This window comes from Denticeps clupeoides, chromosome 3 (assembly GCF_900700375.1).
Source record: "Denticeps clupeoides chromosome 3, fDenClu1.1, whole genome shotgun sequence".
NCBI lineage: Eukaryota > Metazoa > Chordata > Actinopteri > Clupeiformes > Denticipitidae > Denticeps > Denticeps clupeoides.
This window is the reverse complement of record NC_041709.1, coordinates 15,044,227-15,062,866: the sequence shown is the minus strand read 5'-3', so window position 1 is coordinate 15,062,866 and position 18,640 is coordinate 15,044,227. Positions and strand designations below refer to the sequence as shown.

At 42.6% G+C, this 18,640-nt stretch overlaps 1 protein-coding gene across 3 annotated transcripts; it reads left to right on the top strand.

Moving 5' to 3' along the window:
- The first annotated feature begins 1,472 nt into the window (after nucleotides 1–1,472).
- Nucleotides 1,473–17,959, top strand: tmem38b (transmembrane protein 38B). 3 transcript variants are annotated; one of them, XM_028974150.1, is made up of 7 exons: nucleotides 1,473–1,835; nucleotides 7,778–7,934; nucleotides 8,983–9,167; nucleotides 9,576–9,725; nucleotides 14,420–14,507; nucleotides 16,523–16,640; nucleotides 17,205–17,959. In XM_028974150.1, exons 1-7 carry the CDS (start codon nucleotides 1,712–1,714, stop codon nucleotides 17,520–17,522), a joined length of 1,140 nt encoding a protein of 379 aa, XP_028829983.1. In that variant the 5' UTR covers nucleotides 1,473–1,711; the 3' UTR covers nucleotides 17,523–17,959. The 3 variants fall into 3 exon arrangements, with proteins under 3 accessions (XP_028829983.1, XP_028829986.1, XP_028829984.1); XM_028974151.1 differs by lacking the exon at nucleotides 1,473–1,835 and adding an exon at nucleotides 4,802–6,982; XM_028974153.1 differs by lacking the exon at nucleotides 9,576–9,725 and having other exon boundaries at nucleotides 1,476–1,835.
- The last annotated feature ends 681 nt before the right edge of the window (nucleotides 17,960–18,640 follow it).

Below are 18,640 nucleotides of genomic sequence, written 5' to 3'. Positions count from 1 at the left end.
CATATGAATGTGAAAAAATAAAACATGGGCAATCTGAGTCAATACACACGTTTTTGTAGTAGGGATCTCAGAAGTGCTACAAATATTGTTTAACCTACGCTTCTACTGATACAAAATGGCAAAGTTAAACATTCTCTGCAGAAGAACCCGACATGACAAGACATATGTCTCCGCCTTTACATCCCACTTTTAAGGACGAGAGCTGTAATTTTGTGGCGTCTAACAGAAAGTTGGATTGCAGGTTTGTTTCCTAAAATCAGTGCCAGCAATTACGACATTCTCTTCCCTGGAAAAGGTTAGAGTTCCTCTCATCATTATAACTGGCATGATACGTATGAACCTTATGTAAAATGTCTCACAACATCACTATGAAGCAACAGCCTAGGGCGCCCTAAATCGGGACATGCTTGTGCGGGTCTAATTCCCTCAGTTTTCCCGTGGCCCCGGATTCCCAGCTCTGGTTGCTGCCCATTGTGCACTGGGCCCCAGATATCCCTGGAATGAGGGCAGCGGCAGGGCTCCTGGTGCAGCGGTGGCTTCTTTGATCTTGAGCTGTGTCTGGAGGTACTGATGAGCCGCGAGAGCTGGAAGCGGGACAAGGGTAGTGTTGTTTGTTGCCCAAGTGAGCCTCCAGGTAAAATGCACATTCCCTGTTAGCCAGACAAATGGCCAGGTGCTCTGACCAGGATGCAACATCACTACTGTCAGAACCTACTTTTACTGTGGATTTTTTTTTTCTGTGGGATAACAGAGATGAATACTCTCTACAGGTATATAAACACAAACGCACCATTAGGCTATGTGAGCATGTTTGGATGACATAATCATAATGCGCATGTTCTGCAATACTGATGAGATACAGCATAGCAAAACTTTCAAACTTCAAACTACCGTAAGACGCTGTCGCCATCTGCTGACATGACACCCTTACTGCAACTCCAGTGGCATAAATTGGTGCATGGAGCGTTATGGCATATTTTGTTTTAGATCTCTTTTTACAACACTGTAAAACCTTTTTTTTTAATAGCAGCAGCTAGCAGTATTTACATTACACTTACGTCCTTATTCAGAGCGACTTTCATTAGTAATTACACAGACAGATTTATTATTATCATAAGTCATATTTGCACAACATGCAGTTTTGTTGCCTTATATTTTGTGCTGGATAATGCTGTAAAAGTAAATGTTCACACACAAAACCTATTCTGTGTGGTCAGGCCAACCCTTATGTAGTCTTGTGTGAACACTGCCATGGGTTTATAGAAAATTGACAAATATAATAGAGGGGAAAGAAACGTTCAAGTGACAAACGTAAAAAAAAAAAAACCATATCAACTCGTTCCCACGTTCTGCTCTAAGGAAACAACGTCCTTCCGTGTAAATGCGCTCCAATTGGCCGAGAGAGGGCGGAGCGCAGCCAATCACAGCGCGCCAAAAACCGCAGCGCCCCCCATACCGGAAGATGGGCGTCCGCGGAAGAGCGAGACCGACTTCTGCCGATCGCGAGCGCTTACAGATCCGCTGACCGGAGAGCAGCGACTCGCTGGCAGCCTCACGCAGCAGCTGTTAACCTGCCGTTAGCATCCAGCTGCGGGGCCGAAATTAGACCCGCGAAGGGAGGCGCAGGGGCCCCGGCGGCGGGACACCTGCCGGATTAAAGGCTTTCCCGCGGCCGCTCACCTGCGCAGACGCTGCCGGAGCGGAAGGAGAGATGGATCTTTTAACTCTGCTGCCCTTTGAGGAGCTGTCGCTCGGACTGTCCAACCTGCGGATGTTTCCGTTTTTTGACGTGGCGCATTACGTCGTGTCCGTGATGGCGCTGCGCGAGCAGCCAGGTAGGCGACGGTGGCACTCCGCAATGCCACCTGGGTACGCTTGTGTCCGGCAGAAATGTGCGAGATGTCAGCTATGAAGGGCTTTTTAACTTTTAAACTTTTTTTTTTTTTTTAAAGTTAGCGCTTTATTTCCAAATGAGCTCCTCTACCTCACACAACTTAAAGGATTAGTCTAAATATACCAAACACGTACAGAGTTAAAGCGCATTTATACTCTGGCCGAAGACCAAGTGACGAGGTCGGACCTCGGGCCAAGGCCACTCCATATTAGGATGCAGAGGCTGCTCCTCTCTTCCCATGAATTATTCTCCTGGCCGTGAATGACAAACAAGGCTATGGGCCCTAGTGGCTGAACCTTGACCCCTGTGTACTCCGTTTCCCCCGTGATTTGTGGGGTTTCCCTCTGTGTGCAAGTGCTTCGTGCCGGGGCCACAGTTATGCTTCCAGCGACTTGTCGTCTTGCCATGGGGACCAGAATGGCAACAGGTGGCGCGCCGTTGTCCTCTATTGTTCTGCCGTTTGACGCTGTGGAGTAGCGGAGGCCTATTTTAGTTCGGCCTCCCCGTTGGCATTTCCGACCCCCTCGCGTGTTTCGCGGTCGATGTAGGGCTCACGGTGTCCTGAATATCGTGGGTTACTAAACAATTGAGCTGGTGGCCCGTCATAGGATACGGGCTTATTATTCACGCCAAGCCTCTCCGAAAAAAACTCCGCATTTTGTTACACAGAAACGCAGACTGTTTAAGGTCGGTTTGTGAAATCAGGAGAACAGACCGGGTGTGCTGGATGTTCCTGAGTGTGGTAAGCTGGTGTTTCCAGGGAACGTCGCTGCCTCCGTACCCTTTTCCCTGACGTCTAACCGCGCGAACAGCATCAGATACAATTCCGGAAGTTTAGTTCTTCTTTCTTTCCACTTGTTTAATATTGTGGCTGCATTTTTTTAAGCACAAAAGATAAAAAGGAAAGCCCCCTCCCTGATCCTGCTCATCTTCGGCCAAGGAATGCTCTGTCCGGTTTATTTTTGTCTATGCGGCCTATTCCCTCTCCTCTTCATCGCTTTACATTTTTAATGGACCTGTCACTGATACACGACCAGGCCAGCAAATCCGTTCATACGCAAGGCCCCCCCCCCGTGTCGGTTGAATGTTTACGTGCACGGGATGAGAACGACAGTGCAAAGAAAGTCAAGAGTTCCACGTGTAAACACGCCGTCCCAAAGCACGACTGCGATTACAGACTGACCAACATGAGATCTGGAGCGCTGACATGGGCGGAGAAAAGGCTCCGGGCCTGACTCGCAAGACTGGTCCCTCCAGAAGAAGTTCTCCCGCTCAGCACCTACACCTCTGTTGCCCGGGTTTCATGCAAGGGAGCGACATACCGCAGGAAGGAGTGGAATTAGCCTGTGGCTTCAGAATTTGTGTGCCTTTTATCACTCGGCTCACATTTGACTGGAAAATGATGCTCCACGTGCAAATGAAGTTGGGTGGAAACGGGCTTAGCTCGGTGAAGCTGCTCTTGCTCCCCCTCTTTTTGAAGTAATGGTAGGAAGGCCCAGAGACGCATCATTAGACTCCAGCTTAAACACTTGGGGGTTGCCCTTCTGGAGAATTCTTCCTGCTTCCTTGTAAGGTGGTCTGTAGTGCTCACCCTGTCCTCATCTTGCTATTAATAACGTGGTTAATGGACCATGTTATCACAGGGAAAGAGGGGGTTTATTCCCCAAGTGCAGGGTCTACGAAGTTCCTCCGGATCCGTTATAAACACTGGGATTACTCCTGTCAGTGTTCAGCAATGCTCGCGTACGGTACCAAGACTCTGGCCGTCCAAATTCAGATGGCATGCTGGACAATTTTGCTGAAATTATTCATCTCAGTCGTCTTTTTCCCTTCCGTTCTCCCAAAACACTACTGCGCTGGAGCCCCCCCGGCGAGATCTTCGGGTAAAAACTGGAGAAAGCGTGCTGACTGAAACGGCTGTTTACTGACACATAATTATTGCCGTTTCGTTTTCCTCGATCCTGTCGCTTGCCTCTGAATGTTTTGTGCCGCAGAATCCCCTGAAGCGCTACGTGCTTTTCACAGTCGAGGAGGGACCGCGGGACCCCCGCCGTCCACTGGGAGCCCTTCTCAGCGGCACTCGTTTCCTCCTCCAGGTTTTAATTGGGTGGTAGAGGAGGCCTTCATGCACTCACGCCATCCAGCCCATCCCGTGATAATAAAATATGTTCGCAAATGTTCATTTTTATCGGGGACACACACCGTTAGTGCTTCTAGTTGTGTGGTTTTCGGGGCATTTCACCCACCTTTGTTTATCCTCTGCGAATTGCATCCTTTTGGCTTTCAGAATGAATCCATCTGAATCTGGTTAAATGTAGCTGGGAGATGACAGATGAACACTTTCTCCGGCTTTTTTTTAGTTGTCAGCATTGGTTATGTGCATGTGGAGTCAATGCTGTGTTGTGTTTGCTGCGTTCGTTGTTCCTTGGTAAGAACTATAAGTTCATGTATAATTTTGACCTCTTTAAGCTTAGTGAATAAAGCATTGTATGGGCGTTGTAGTATTTGTGTACACATTAAATATACAGCACAGAATGTACATGAATACAAAGGATACTTACAAAAATACTTAAACACCTTGTGAGCATGTGAATGAATATTGTGAATATTGACCACTTGTCATTTTTAAAGTGAAGTCGATGGATAAACTCTTGAACGCATGGCGGAACCCTTTAAGTGTAGAGAAGCTATTCACTGTTCATGCCGCCATTTTGCTCATTGATGTAAAAATGTCACCTAAGTGAACGTACTTTCTGTTAAAATCGTTATTTGCCATCAAACTATGACTCGATGGTTTAATTGGTAATAGGGTGAATGTAGGAAAATGTGTGTCCTTCCTGCTGGTGCATCATTAATGCGCTGCTTCTGCTGGCGTTGCAGGTCATGTCGTCCAGCTGACAGGTACGTTACTGATCACACAACCATTTTACCTTCCGTCACCCAATCACCTGTCTGCTTCGCTGCCTCAGCAGTCCTTGCAGGCACAAGTCTGTTAATAAGGCTTTGTCTGGGATCTGCAGTAGGCTGTCAGACGTGTTGGTGTCTCTTCCCATATTCACCATTATCATCCATGTCAGCAGATTTTCCGTGCAGCTCCAGGATCAGGACACTGATGATTTGGAGCTGGGCATCTGTGTTTTGTGCATTTTTAGTGGTCATTCGTGGTCTGCATTGACATTCGTGGTCATCTGCATTGATATTTGAGGTTCTCTCATAACCCTGTGATGTTCTTGCCCCTGACATTTCCTCATTATCATTTGTGATATCATTGGAATAAAATGAATTGTTTTATTGTGATTTATAATATGTTTGCTGTATACAGTATATACAGACACTGACCAATTTCCCTTAATATGGAAAAAAAAAATAAAATTAATATAAAATTGCAAAAGATCAGATAATTTGAAGATCTTCTCGATTTCTTCTCGTCTTCCTCTGATTGAAACTGAGACTCCACGTCTTTACGGTTCCTTCTTTGTGGTTAATCCCCAACATTAGCAGAAAGGTCTTGTCTGGATTAGGGCCACACCCTTCATAGCCAGTACTACCCGTGACTGTAAGAGCTAGGACAACGTTTTTACTCCGGAGAAATTATCCCTACATACAGATATCACTAATGTTTTTAATTGGGGAAGTGTGTGTGTGTGTGTGTGTGTGTGTGTGTGTGTATAAATATACACTGCTCAAAAAATAAAGGGAACACTTAAAAAACATGATGTAACTTCAAGTCACACTTCTGTGAAATCAAACTGTCCTCTTGGAAGCAACACTAATTGAAAATCAATTTCACATGCTGTTTGCTGTGTCTGTCAGCGTAGTGTCCAGATCATGGAGGCACGATCAGGAGACGTGGAGGAGGCCGTAGGAGGGCAACAACCCAGCGGCAGGACCGCTACCTCCACCTGTGTACAAGGAGGAACAGGAGGAGCTTGCCAGAGCCCTGCAATACGACCTCCAGCAGGCCACAAATGTGCATGTATCTGCTCGAACGGTCAGAAATAGACTCCATGAGGGTGGTATGAGGGCCCAACGTCCACAGGTGGGGGTTGTGCTCACAGCCCAACACCTCTGGGAAATTCCAAACGTTCTGCACGAACACCAAGATTGGCAAACGCTCTGTGCTCTTCACAGATGAAAGCAGGTTCACACTGAGCACATGTGACAGACGTGGCAGAGTCTGGAGACGCCACCGAGAATGTTCTGCCGCCTGCAGCATCCTCTAAAATGACCGGTTTGGCCACCATTAATGGTCTGTAGTGGCATTTCTTTGGGGGGCCGCACAGCCCTCCATGTGCTCGCCAGAGGTAGACTGACTGCCATTAGGTTCCAAGATGCTAGACCTCATGGGCCTGGCTGTGTCAGCAGTACCTGCAAGATGAATGCATTGATGCTATGGACTGGCCCGCTCGTTCCCCAGACCTGAATCCAGTTGAGCACATCATGTCTCACTCCATCCACCAACGAACGGCACCTTGCACAACAGACTGCTCAGGCGTTATAGGGCGGTCATACCGGGACTTGGAGGCCAACTACTGAGCCTCATTTGCTTTAAGGACATTAAAGCTTGTAGTATTTTTTTTTCCCCCCATTTTAATTTTGAGTGTGACTCTAAATCCAGACCTCCATGGGTTAATAAATTATATTTCCATCTATAATTTTTGTGTAATTTTGTTGTCAGCACATTCAACTATGTAAAGAACAAATGATTTAAAATAAATATTGTATTCATTCAGATCTATGATATGTTTGTGTTCCCTTACATTTTTTGAGCCGTGTACATTGCGTAAGTGTGTCTGAATTTGCCCTTCTGACCTTTTGAGCTTTGATCTGCAGCAGTTCCACAGGGAGATAAGAGGCAACTGCAGTCATTAGTCAACCCGGAGTATATAAAGTCTCTGAGATGACGATGTACTCTCATGCCACACACTCACCTCTCCCCATCCTGTGTAGGAGACTGTGCAGGAGGAAAAAGGGCAACCCAGACCAGCACGTTTCATCTCAGCAGATAATTAATGAGGGGTGCGGCAGAGCTGGTTCGCTTGATTGCACTGCATTGTGGTTAAAGTTCATGTTTAAAGACTCTTTGTGGTCAGTTGTGATTTTATATCCAACACTCACCTGTACTTAATGTGGCTTCATTTGTCTCTCACACTTTATACATCCCGCATGTTACATGCAGACTGCAGAAGCGGCAGTGTAGCTTTTGGGAGGAGCTTGAACAAGTGATGTCTCAGAAGAAGTCTGAAAATAGCAGCCCTCAGTTTACGCTATAATGTTTCTACAGAGAAATTACACATACATGTACAACATTAGGAAATGAATGTTAATTAGCAATTTTGTAATTCCATATAATTGCACCTGTCTCCTATTATCTAATTACTTAAGGTACATTTAATATTAAAAACATGATTTTACATAAAAGAACCTTAAAACCAGTCATTAAGGCTTTTACTGTTTAAGAAATAAATTGGAGCTAGGGCCCATTTTCAGTGGTCAAAATGGGTCAACACAGTTAAACACAGTTGTTGGGGTAAGAAAAGTGTTACGTTTATCGTATTGATGCTTCGTTGCCTCATTTGTGACCAAAATGAAATGTGTTGTAAATTGAATTAATAATTCTTATTTAAGTTTTGTGTGCTATGTTGGCAGGGATTTTAATAAAGCAAATGAGAGACCTCTGAGCATGAGATCGTAATGACATGCTACTTGAAATAAGAGTGTGTCCCCGCCCTGAATGTGTCCCCGCCCTGTGCCCAATGTCCCAGGATGGCTCTGGTGGCCGTGAGCCTGCTTAACTAGTGGTGATGGATAGTGAGTGAGTTAATAACAGAAATGACTATTACAATAGCTGTGATACTGACCGTAGTGGTGCTTGGTTTTCAGGGAGTATGGACGTGGCGCAGCGGAGCCCCTTCGCCTGCTGGTTCAGCTCCATGCTGTACTGTTTCGGTGGGGCCATTCTCTCGGGACTCATGATGGCAGAACCTCCGGTTGCCCCTCTGTCCAACGGTACCAACATCCTTCTGGCCTCACTAGTCTGGTGAGTCCTATCACAGGAAAAATAAATTCTCAGTAAAAATTATTCTCTCAGACCATCAAGTGTCTGCAGGATTTACATATGCCACCCCTCATCCTGCTGTTTGTGTCATTTGGGAAGTGACATGGCTCTGAGCACAGTTGTGATGCATGGGTACATAATGAGTACTTTTAGAAAGTGTGAGACTCAAAATAACTGTCGCAGTGCAAGACTGCCCTCTAGTGCATGGTGTCTGAAACATTCTTAATGTAAAATAAATAGATCAAAAATCTAATTATAACCCTTATCATAATCAGCTCTGTGTGGTCTGATTAGTTATTAGTGGTATAGAACAAATCAGTGTAATTTCTATATAAATCAGTATAAATTCTATGTAAGTAAGCCAATGAGTCATCTTGTAAAATGGAAATAAAGGATAAATGCAGATTTTCTGTCATGGTTTACACATGAATAAGCACAGTCAATAATTACAAGAAATGAGCTCACATTATGATAATGAACAGATAAATGACCATTAACAGTGTTGGGAAAAGGGAAATGAAACGAACAATTGAATAATTGGTCACCCTCTGTAGCGTACCCATGCTATTTAAGGCAGACAGAAAGCATTCGTCTGCGCTGTTTCCCTTATAGGCAGCATACATCAACAGTGACCGACACTTGAAAAGAAAAAGAAAATAAGTCACATTTGTGTAATTTAAAATTATAAAGACATTTTATTTTGTATTAAATTCAGATAAAGGCAAAAAGGTAAGTAGAAGCCACAAAACTATAAAAGTTATATTATGAAAAAAGGTATTTCTGAAAGTATTTTCATATTGATGAAATTTTATACTGATGTAGAAGGAAAAACTGACATACCAGCATTCATTATTCAACAATCTTTAAAATTATTGCATATAATTTTGTTTAATTCATATTAAATTGTCAAAAATGCTTAGATGCATGCAGGTCCAGCTCACCATTTCATGGAGAGTGAAAATTCCTCAATGATGTGAGGATCTTGGCATCCATTGTTTAGTCAGGTGTTCAGGAATCTGTTCCCTCCCAGGTACCTGGTGTTCTACTGCCCTCAGGATGCACTGTACTCATGTGCTGCGTTTCTGCCTGTTCGCTTGGTTCTGACCGGGATGAAGGAGGTGACCCGGACCTGGAAGGTGCTGGGAGGGGTTCTCCAAGCTCAGAAGAAATATAAGGATGGGTTGCTGGTGATGGTTGCTGTGGGTTGGGCCAAAGGTACCTAAAACCTATAAGAAATCTTTTGCATGCTGCTTAAAAGTCATTTTGTGGTCTGCATGCATTTGCATGTAATATACTTAATTAAGAGTTTATTACTATGCATGAAATGAAGATCAAATCTCATTAAAGAATCCATTCATGCTGAAATTCCATATAATTCCAAAGATATTATAAGATGGATTTTGTCATAGTGAAATTCAAAAACAATTTGCACAGTTACAATTTGTGCAAATGTGTTAAATGTAAATGTTTTGCAGGTAAAATTTGCAAATGTGTATCACAAATTATCCAATCTGAAACAGCCTCTCTTACTGAAACTTTTTCCTACATGTGGCTGCTCCCTTTAGGGGTCCCCTCAGCAGATTTATCTGTCTTCATTTCCCTCTCTGCATCTTCCACTTCCAGACCAACCACCTGCATATCCTCCTCCTGCCACTCTCCTCTGCCCATTCCACCCCTGCCTGAACTCTCTTCTTCTCCTCTCACACCTCCCATTGGTCTGGACTGTTGACCCCAAGGATCTGAACTCCTGCTCCTTCACCAGTTCTACTCCCTGTAACCTGATCATACTGCTGTCCTCCCTCTCATTCACACACATGTATTCTGTCCTGACCTTCATTCCACTTCTCTCTAGAGCATATCTTCATCTCTCCAGGGTCTCGTCCACCTGCACCCTATTCCACAGATCACAATGTCATCTACAAACATCACAGTCCATAGGGGACTCCTGTCTAATCTCATCTGTCAACCTGTCCATCACTATTGCAAAAAACAAAGATCACAGAACTGATCTTTGGTGGACCCACCTTCACCTTGAACACATCTGTCACTTCTACTACCGAACTCACATCTGTCTCACTGCTCTTATACATAGAGTGGGGAAAATAGGTATTTGGGACACTGACGATTTTTCAAGATCTGTAATTTTCATCATAGGCATATCTCGAATGTGAGAGACAGAAAAAAAAATTCAGCACGTCCCATTGTATGATTTTTGAATTATTATTGTGCATTTTATTACATGAAATAAATATTTAATCAACTACGAGCCAGCAATAGTTCCTTTTTAAGAGGCCCTCCTATCCTCCACTCTTTACCTGTTTAAAAGAAACCTGTCCACAAACTGAATCAGACTCCAACCTCCCCACTATGGGCGAGACCAAAGCGCTGTCTAAGGATACCAGGGGCACAATTTCAAACCTGCACAGGACAACAGGCAAACAGCTTGGTGAGAAGCAACAATTGTTGGTGCAATTATTGGTAAAAACTCCCTGCCTGCAAGATCTGACCTTGGAGTGTCACTGATGATAAGAATAGTGAGGAATCAGCCCAGAACTAAACAGGGGGAGCTGTTCAATAACCTGAGGTGAGCTGGGACCACAGTAACAAAGGTTATCAGTAGTAACACACTATGCTGTCATTGACTAAAATCCTGCAGTGTATTCAAGGTCCCCCTGCTCCAGCCAGCACATGTCTGAAGATCCATCTGGATGATCCAAACGAGGCATGGGAGAAGGTCATGCGGTCAGATGAGACTAAAATAGAAGTTTTTGGTATGAGCTCCACTCACCATGTTTGGAAGAAGAAGAAGGATGAGTACAATCCCAAGAACACCATCTCAACCATGAAGCATAGGGGTGCCAAGAAGACAGGAGGTCTGCAAAGTATTAAGGGGCCATGTATTGCAAGATTTTGGCCAACGACCTCCTTTCTTCAGTAAGAGCATTGAAGTTGGGTCATGGCTGGGTCTTCCAGTGCGACAATGACCCAAAACACTCAGCCAGGACTATGGAGTGGCTCTGTAAAAAGCTTTTTAAGGTTCTGGAGTGACCTTGCCAGTCTCCAGACCTGAACCCAACAGAAGATCTATGGAGGAGCTATGGAGAGGCTGTCACCCAGTGTAGAAAATCTGTATAGAGAAGTTGGCCAAAACTTTAAACCTATGTAAATTATTATTCTTTTTTAAGAATCTGCCTCTCACAGTTGAGGTAAATGAAAATTACAGAGCTCTCTTCTTTTTATGGAAAATATATATTTATTTTTCCAATTGTGTCTGCACCACATTTCTCCAACTCATACAAAACCACAGCTCCTCTCTAGGCACACAGTCATATTTGTCCCAGAAGGCAAAGACTTTCTCTGATTGAGTGATGTGTAAAATGTTATTTTGTGATTGCGAATCCCAAGGCCAAGCTTGGGATTCTCATGGTAGATGGTAGGCACGTACCCTCATTTCCTATTCTGACCTCGTAGACTGAGAACCTAATAATTAACTGAAGGTCAACAGGACATAAAGAATACATTTAATATTTACAGAGGTAGCTTTGACATGTTGTGCTATTTGTGTCAAAGTACAAAGCTCAGTGTCCTACGATATTACTGTTTATAATGAAAGTTAAATTAGTGTCAGATATTAAAAGTGGTTTGTGTTTGTAAAAGAGTAACTGAACCTTGCAACTGCAACTGTACCCTGGACTGATTCCAGCGGGAACACACAGCTCATAAATGTGAGGCCTTAAATATTTGTCAGAGTGTGGAATTGCTGCATTTCTGATGGATTGATATTGAGAGAATTTCTCCCATGATTATTGATAACGATATCAGGTTTTTGTAGAAAAAAACCTGACTCGCATTAAAATAAGAATGAGACCTTAGTATACAGTACCTGAGAGAAGTCTTGTTGCTTATCTACAGTCCCTGACAAAAGTCTTGTCACTTGAGTACAAATTGACCTCAAGTGCTGCTGAAATATATATATATTTCAGAAATGGCTCATTTTATATGATCTAATATTCAAAGCATGGTAAAGCCCATTGAGTCATTGCTAAGGCATAAGTATTGTCGCCTTGTCATATGAGCTTCACCTGTGACTAATAATGGATCAATTAGGTCTCAGGGGTGTATGAACAGGACACCAGTACACTAGACCTTCACATCAACTGCAACTAGACCTCTGCAAACATGCCTGAGGTTCACCCTGAGACTAAAGTGTTGATTATCAAGAGGCTGAAGACCAGATCCACTGCTGATGTGGCAGACACCTTCAATGTGTCTCAGCGTCAAGTACTGGGGATAAAAAAAAAAGATTTGAAGAGACTGGAGATGTTTTTGACAAACCCATGTCAGGCAGACCCAGCAAGGCAACTGCTTGAGAGGACTGTTTGTTGGCTTGAAAATCCAAGGCCAGACCATTTTCCACTCCACGAGACCTGGTCAGCTGAAGTCCCTGTGTCAACCAGAAAAGTTTGTTGGATTCTGTCTCGAAATGGCCTCCATGGTCGAATCAGTGGCCAGAATCCAGCAATAAACAAAAGACCGAAAAAACAAAACGTGTTGCATTTGCCAAGGCCCACAGCCTGCTAAAAGGATGGATGCTGTAGCAGAAGGTGGATTTTTCAGATTAATCTTCAGTTGAATTACCCCACAGTCACCGCATATATTGCAGGAGACCTACTGGAGCCCGCATGGATCTGCGAGAAATCTGCAGGGTGGAAGGCAACATCAATAGTCTGAAATACCAAGAAATCTTAGCTACCCTTTATATTCCCAACCATAAAAGAGGCCAAATTCTGCAACAGGATGGTGCTCCATCACATACTTCCATCTCCACATCAAAGTTCCTCAAGGCAAAGAAGATCAAAATGTTCCAGGATTGGCCAGCCCAGTCACCAGACATGAACATCATTGAGCATGTGTGGGGTAGGATGAAAGAGGAAGCATGGAAGATGAAGCCAAAGAATATTGATGAACTCTGGGAGGCTTGCAAGACTGCTTTCTTTGCTATTCCTGATGACTTAATCAATAAATTGTATGAATCCTTGCCAAACCGCATATATGCAGTCCTTAAAGCTCATGGAAGTCATACAAGATTACATTTGGATCTCACAACACCACTACTTAATAAGCAGACAGATTTTTGTATTTGCAGTAAATTAAGTCAGGTTAATAGCAGGTGTTTCTATAATATACAGTCCCTGACAAAAGATTTGTTGCTTATCTATTTTGTAGAAACACTTGCTATTAACTGGACTTTTAATTAATCAATTATTTAAAAGTCAGTTGATGTTTAATGCATTGAAATGAATACAAAAGTTTTGTCGCCTATACAGAAATTGAACAAATTAAGTAATGGTGCTGTGAGAAATTATTGATATTATTGATTAAGTCATCAGGAATAGCAAAGAAAGCAGTCTTGCATGCCTCCCAGATTTCATCAATATTCTTTGGCTTCGTCTTCCATGCTTCCTCTTTCATCCTACCCCACTCATGCTCAAGGATGTTCATGTCTGGTGACTGGGCTGGCCAATCCTGGAGCATCTTGATCTTCTTCGCCTTGAGGAACTTTGATGTGGAGATGGAAGTATGTGATTGAAGACCATCCTGCTGCATAATTTGGCCTCTTTTATGGTTGGGAATATAAAAGGTAGCTAAGATTTCTTGGTATTTCAGACTTTTGATGTTGCCTTCCACCCTGAAGAGCTCTGCTGCAGTGGAAAATGGTCTGGCCTTGCATCAAGCCAACAAACGGTCCTCTCAGGCAGTTGCCTTGCAGGGTCTTGTCAAAAACATCTCCAGTCTCTTCAAATCTTTTTTTGTGCTCAGTACTTGTAGCAGACACCTTCAATGTGTCTCAGCGTCATCAGCAATGGATCTGGTCTTCAGCCTCTTGATAATAAACACTTTAGTCACAGGTGAAGCTCATATGACAAGGCGACAACACTTATACCTTATCAAAGATGGACTCAATGGGCTTTACCAAGCTTTGAATATTAGAATACTTTTTGACAGTTTCATTTTGCACTGAAATATTATTACAAAAGCTGTTGGGAATAAAATTAGGTCTTTCTTGTGAAAAAATCTTGATTAAAAATATATTTCAGCGGCACTTGAGGTCAATTAGTACTGTGTATGTCTGCAGTTTACTGCAGAGAATCATAGTCACTTGTTTTATGATATCAAAAGATATTGCTGACCTGAACAGTAACATTGTGATGTATTCATATAAATATATGGATAAAATATAAACAAAGGATGTTTGTCTGATATGTAAAAAAATTTAGTAAAAATAGTCATCAGCATGTCCATTTTCTCTGAGTAAAAACAAACTTTGCATTGAGACTCCAGGGTATCAGTAGATCATGAAAGGCATAACCTATAAAGTGAAATCACTATTGTTTTTACCCTGCACTGAATACAACCAGAAAGGGGTATGCGTGGATGTTGTAAAATTGGTCTCTTCTTATTTAAAGGTGCTGGTGGAGGCCTGATGAGTAACTTCGAGCAGCTGGTGCGTGGAATCTGGAAGCCCGAAACCAACGAGCTGCTGAAGATGTCATAGTCAGTTTTGTTCCTATTATTATTTTTATTATCATTACAACAACCAGGCAGGCTTATGTAAATGTGCATGTCAGATGTCTGAGTTTGCTGTGTAAGTAACTGAATGAGCCGCCCTTTACTTCTGTGAGATGCTTTTTCATCTTTTAAAATGGCAAGCGTGGCTCTGCTCTGTGGAGTAATGCAGGTAGAATAATTGCCTTATGTATTGATTTTCTCTCTCTGATCCCCCCACCTTCACCACTGCCTCTCTCATTCTGCTGTCACATTATTCTGTCATTGTCATTTAAAAGCTGCTCTCTGGTTGCTCAGTCTCTGCCACTCTATTATATGATGGACTGCTGTCGTGTTCACCAGCACAGTGATGTGACCTATGCATAGCAAATATTAACAAACTCAATACATCACAGCATGATATAAGGTAACTATTAAATAGTAAGTAAATATGACGTACAGGTTTGCTATTTTGTTTTATGCAATCCTTAAAGTTTAATATATAGACTGCTTTACCTTTCAGATTTACAGTGGATACGAAGGTATCACACCATAAAGGAAATTCGGGGTGCCCATTTAAATACTTTTTCTCAAAATATGTGTGGCAGAGTTCTTACAGTCATTAAAATCCTGGAAAAGTCATGGAATTCGAAAAGAGATTTTTCCAGGCCTTGAAAATTTTGGGAATACGAAATAAACAAACATATAAAGTCATTAAAAAGTCATTGAAATCTGATTGACACATTAATGTATAACATGAAGTACATAGTTTCCTGTAAGACTGCGCGAGAAACGTTTTTCTATGTTTATAATTACAACATTTAAAACTAGTGCAGGTCTATAGTATCTTTGCTCGCTTTATGCAGTGAACCACTTCACATGGTGCTGTGTGCCTTGCTTTCATATTCCCGCACCTCTGCAGCCGCGTGTCTCCTTTTAACAGTAACGTAAATTACAGCTAATGATCTCTGGCTCAGGCTTGCTCAAACTTGGAGAAACACATTCTCGACACTACTTCTAGCTGGAATAAGAAATTATCACTTTTATAATCAGTTTTACTTAAATTGAGCTTTTCAGGATTGTCATACTTTTAGATTAACAAAATATTGTGCTAAATTTTACTTTTTTGTAATTTTTTTCCAAATTTGCACAGAAATTTCAGAGAACATATAGTCATGAAAATTTGCCTTAGAGTATTTTGAACATCATGGAAATTCTTTTGTAAAAATGTGTTAGGAAAGGTATTATCTTCAAACAAAATACATTTCTTAAAGGAAATACCCAGTGTAATGTTTGCTCCAAATGTCATATATATAATATATAGATGCTGAATATATATTATTCAGAATCTATATTTTGTGTCAACATTGTTTTTCACGCACTGCCCCCCGGGTGCCTCTCATGGCTGCCCACTGCTCACCAAGGGTGATGGTTAAAAGCAGAGGACTCATTTCGTTGTGTGGCATAGTGTGCTGTGCTGTGCTGTGCTGTGTATCACAAGGACAATCATTTCACTTTCACTTAAGAATAAAACAGACAAATGTTGTATTGTGACCAGTTCACAGTCCTGGTCTCAGTTCTATTATGGATCTGTGATTCATTCAGCATGCAACAGCAATTCAAGCTCTGATACAGAGGTCCAGCCATCTGAGTGCATGTTCTCATGTGTGTGAATTTCATCTTGTGAGCACTGATTTTTCCCCCTATACTGACTAGGTTAGGTGAATTGGTGATACTAAATTGGCTGTGGTGTGTGATCACACTGGTGCTCTGTTTCTGGGGGCCTTCTGGGATAGGCTCCAGCTGTGAAAATGGCCTGGATAAGAGGGCTTAGATGATAGATGGAAGGATCAAATGATCTAGTGCATGAGGTTGTGGTTTCACAGATATACCATATATCTGGCCTACTTTCTCAAAATCTGGTTGGTAATTCTTGGGTTAACATGTTCAAATCACACATCACACAAACAGCCCCATCTTCTTTTTGTTGTTACTGACTGACCTTTGACCTTTTGTATGTGCAGTCCCACCAAGATCACGTTGATTGGCGCTGTGCTGTTTGCCCTGCAGCAGAATCATTACTTGCCTCTTCAGAAGCACCACCTCATGCTCATCTACACCGTCTTCATCGTTGTCAACAAGGTTTGTCCCTGCAATGTGCCCTCAAATCTTCCGGGCTACCTCGATCCTCTGAACATTAGTTGACCCTTTGAAGCATGAAAACCAAAAAGAAAAAAAACTCCCTATCAGAAATCTTATACACATCCCGCAGGGACAGGCACCTTTTATCCTCCTTGTGTTTTCCTTCTTTAATATGTTTGATCTGTCTGACACAGGTTGGCAAGGTGTTGCAATGAGTCGCATTAGCGAGTTCTTACTGATTTTCACTGGGGTTTTGCATCGCTTTTCATCTTATTGCATCACTTTCTCCTACACTGGAAGAAGTTTCCTGCTCTTATCTGGGGTTATTTTACCACAGGCTACAAAAGCTCTATTTTTAGTATAAAATCTCTTTTACCTGAATCACACCCTTTTATCCTCTGACTGCACGTGGCCCGCGTGCCTCATTAATTTTGCTTTAGACAATCAAATTCTTCTTTCACCCTCCCTGTCCTTCCTCCTCGGTGTCTCTGTGGGTCATTTCTCATGCATTTACATGTATTTGTGGGTTTTAATATTTGCCTCTATCGTTTTTTTGTGCTGAAGACAAGAATGATGTTGACTGGTTCCAATTCCTCGCCATTTGCCCCTGTGGAGTCTGCCATGTACCACACGCTGTTCGCGCGGCCCAGCAAAGACTCCAGCCTTACTTGTGGGACCAAAGCCACAACCAAGCCTACAGCATCTGCGGCCAGTGCCATCGACGGTAAAGCAGACGGTAATTCCAGGAACGGCTCAACGGCTGGTGGCCTTGAATGCAGCTGCAACGGGCTGAACGGCAGTACCCATGAGCCCTCTGCACATGAGGAGAGCTCAGCTGACCAGGCAGAGCCGAAAGACACATCAAACAAAAAGACAGATTAGCATCTGAACTTTGCATATAACAAACATGACCAAGCATATTAACTTCTAATCACGAGACAATGAGATTTAAAGAAATTAATATATATATATTTTCCTATTTATAATAAAACAGGGCTGTGGTCTTTTTTTTTTTTTTTTTTCTGAGCCTGCTCTAGGGGTTTTTAAGGGTTTTGATGAAAATACGGTTTCTTGCTGCTCTTTGAAAGACATTCAGCATTATTTTTTATCTGTGTCCAAGTTTCATACTTTCTTAAAAGCTTTTGATTTGACATAATTGCTTTGTAACCATTATATTTTATATTATTTATATCCAAGAGATGCCTTCATGAGTGCATGTATAAAGAATACAGTGCATGTAAAAGAATGTAGCACACTATGCTGTACAACATTTCTAATGACTGAAATGTTATAAAAAAGTAAATCCACTTGCACGGAAACATGTTCTGTTGTCTTTCTTTGCAGGATATTTCATTTATGATGCAGAAAAGTTGGTCCATGCTTTTATTACATCAAGGTTAGATTACTGCAACGCATTACAGTCTGCAGGTTCTAGTAGGTGCATGAGTAAACTCCAGCTAGTTCGGAACGCTGCAGCCAGAGTTCTAACTACAACCAGGAAATTTGACCACATCACCCCAGTCTTACAATCCCTGCACTGGCTACACATCAAATTTAGGATTGACTACAAAATCCTACTTTTGACCTATAAAGCTCTTAATGGTCTTGCTCCGCAGTACCTGAGTGAACCCGCCTGGTGTGGGGTCACTACTGGTACCCAAAGTCCACAGCTGGGAGCAGATCCTTCTCCAACAGAGCTCCGCAGTTGTGGAACGTCTTGCCGGTCAGTGTTTGGAACTCAGACACAGTCTCAGTGTTTAAATCTAAACTAAAAACACATCTGTTTTCTCTGGCCTTCTGTTAAAGTCCCAGACACAGTCTCAATTATAAAGTCCACTTTATCACACAGTCCCCTTGTTAGGCACAGACAATGTTAAATTCACCTTAGTTAGGCTGTCCTTGTTCAAGTGTCCTGAATCAAGCCTACAGACTCCTGGTTCCTGGCAACTACTAAATGATGACTTAGCATGAAACGAATCAGAGGGTCACCACAGCCACCA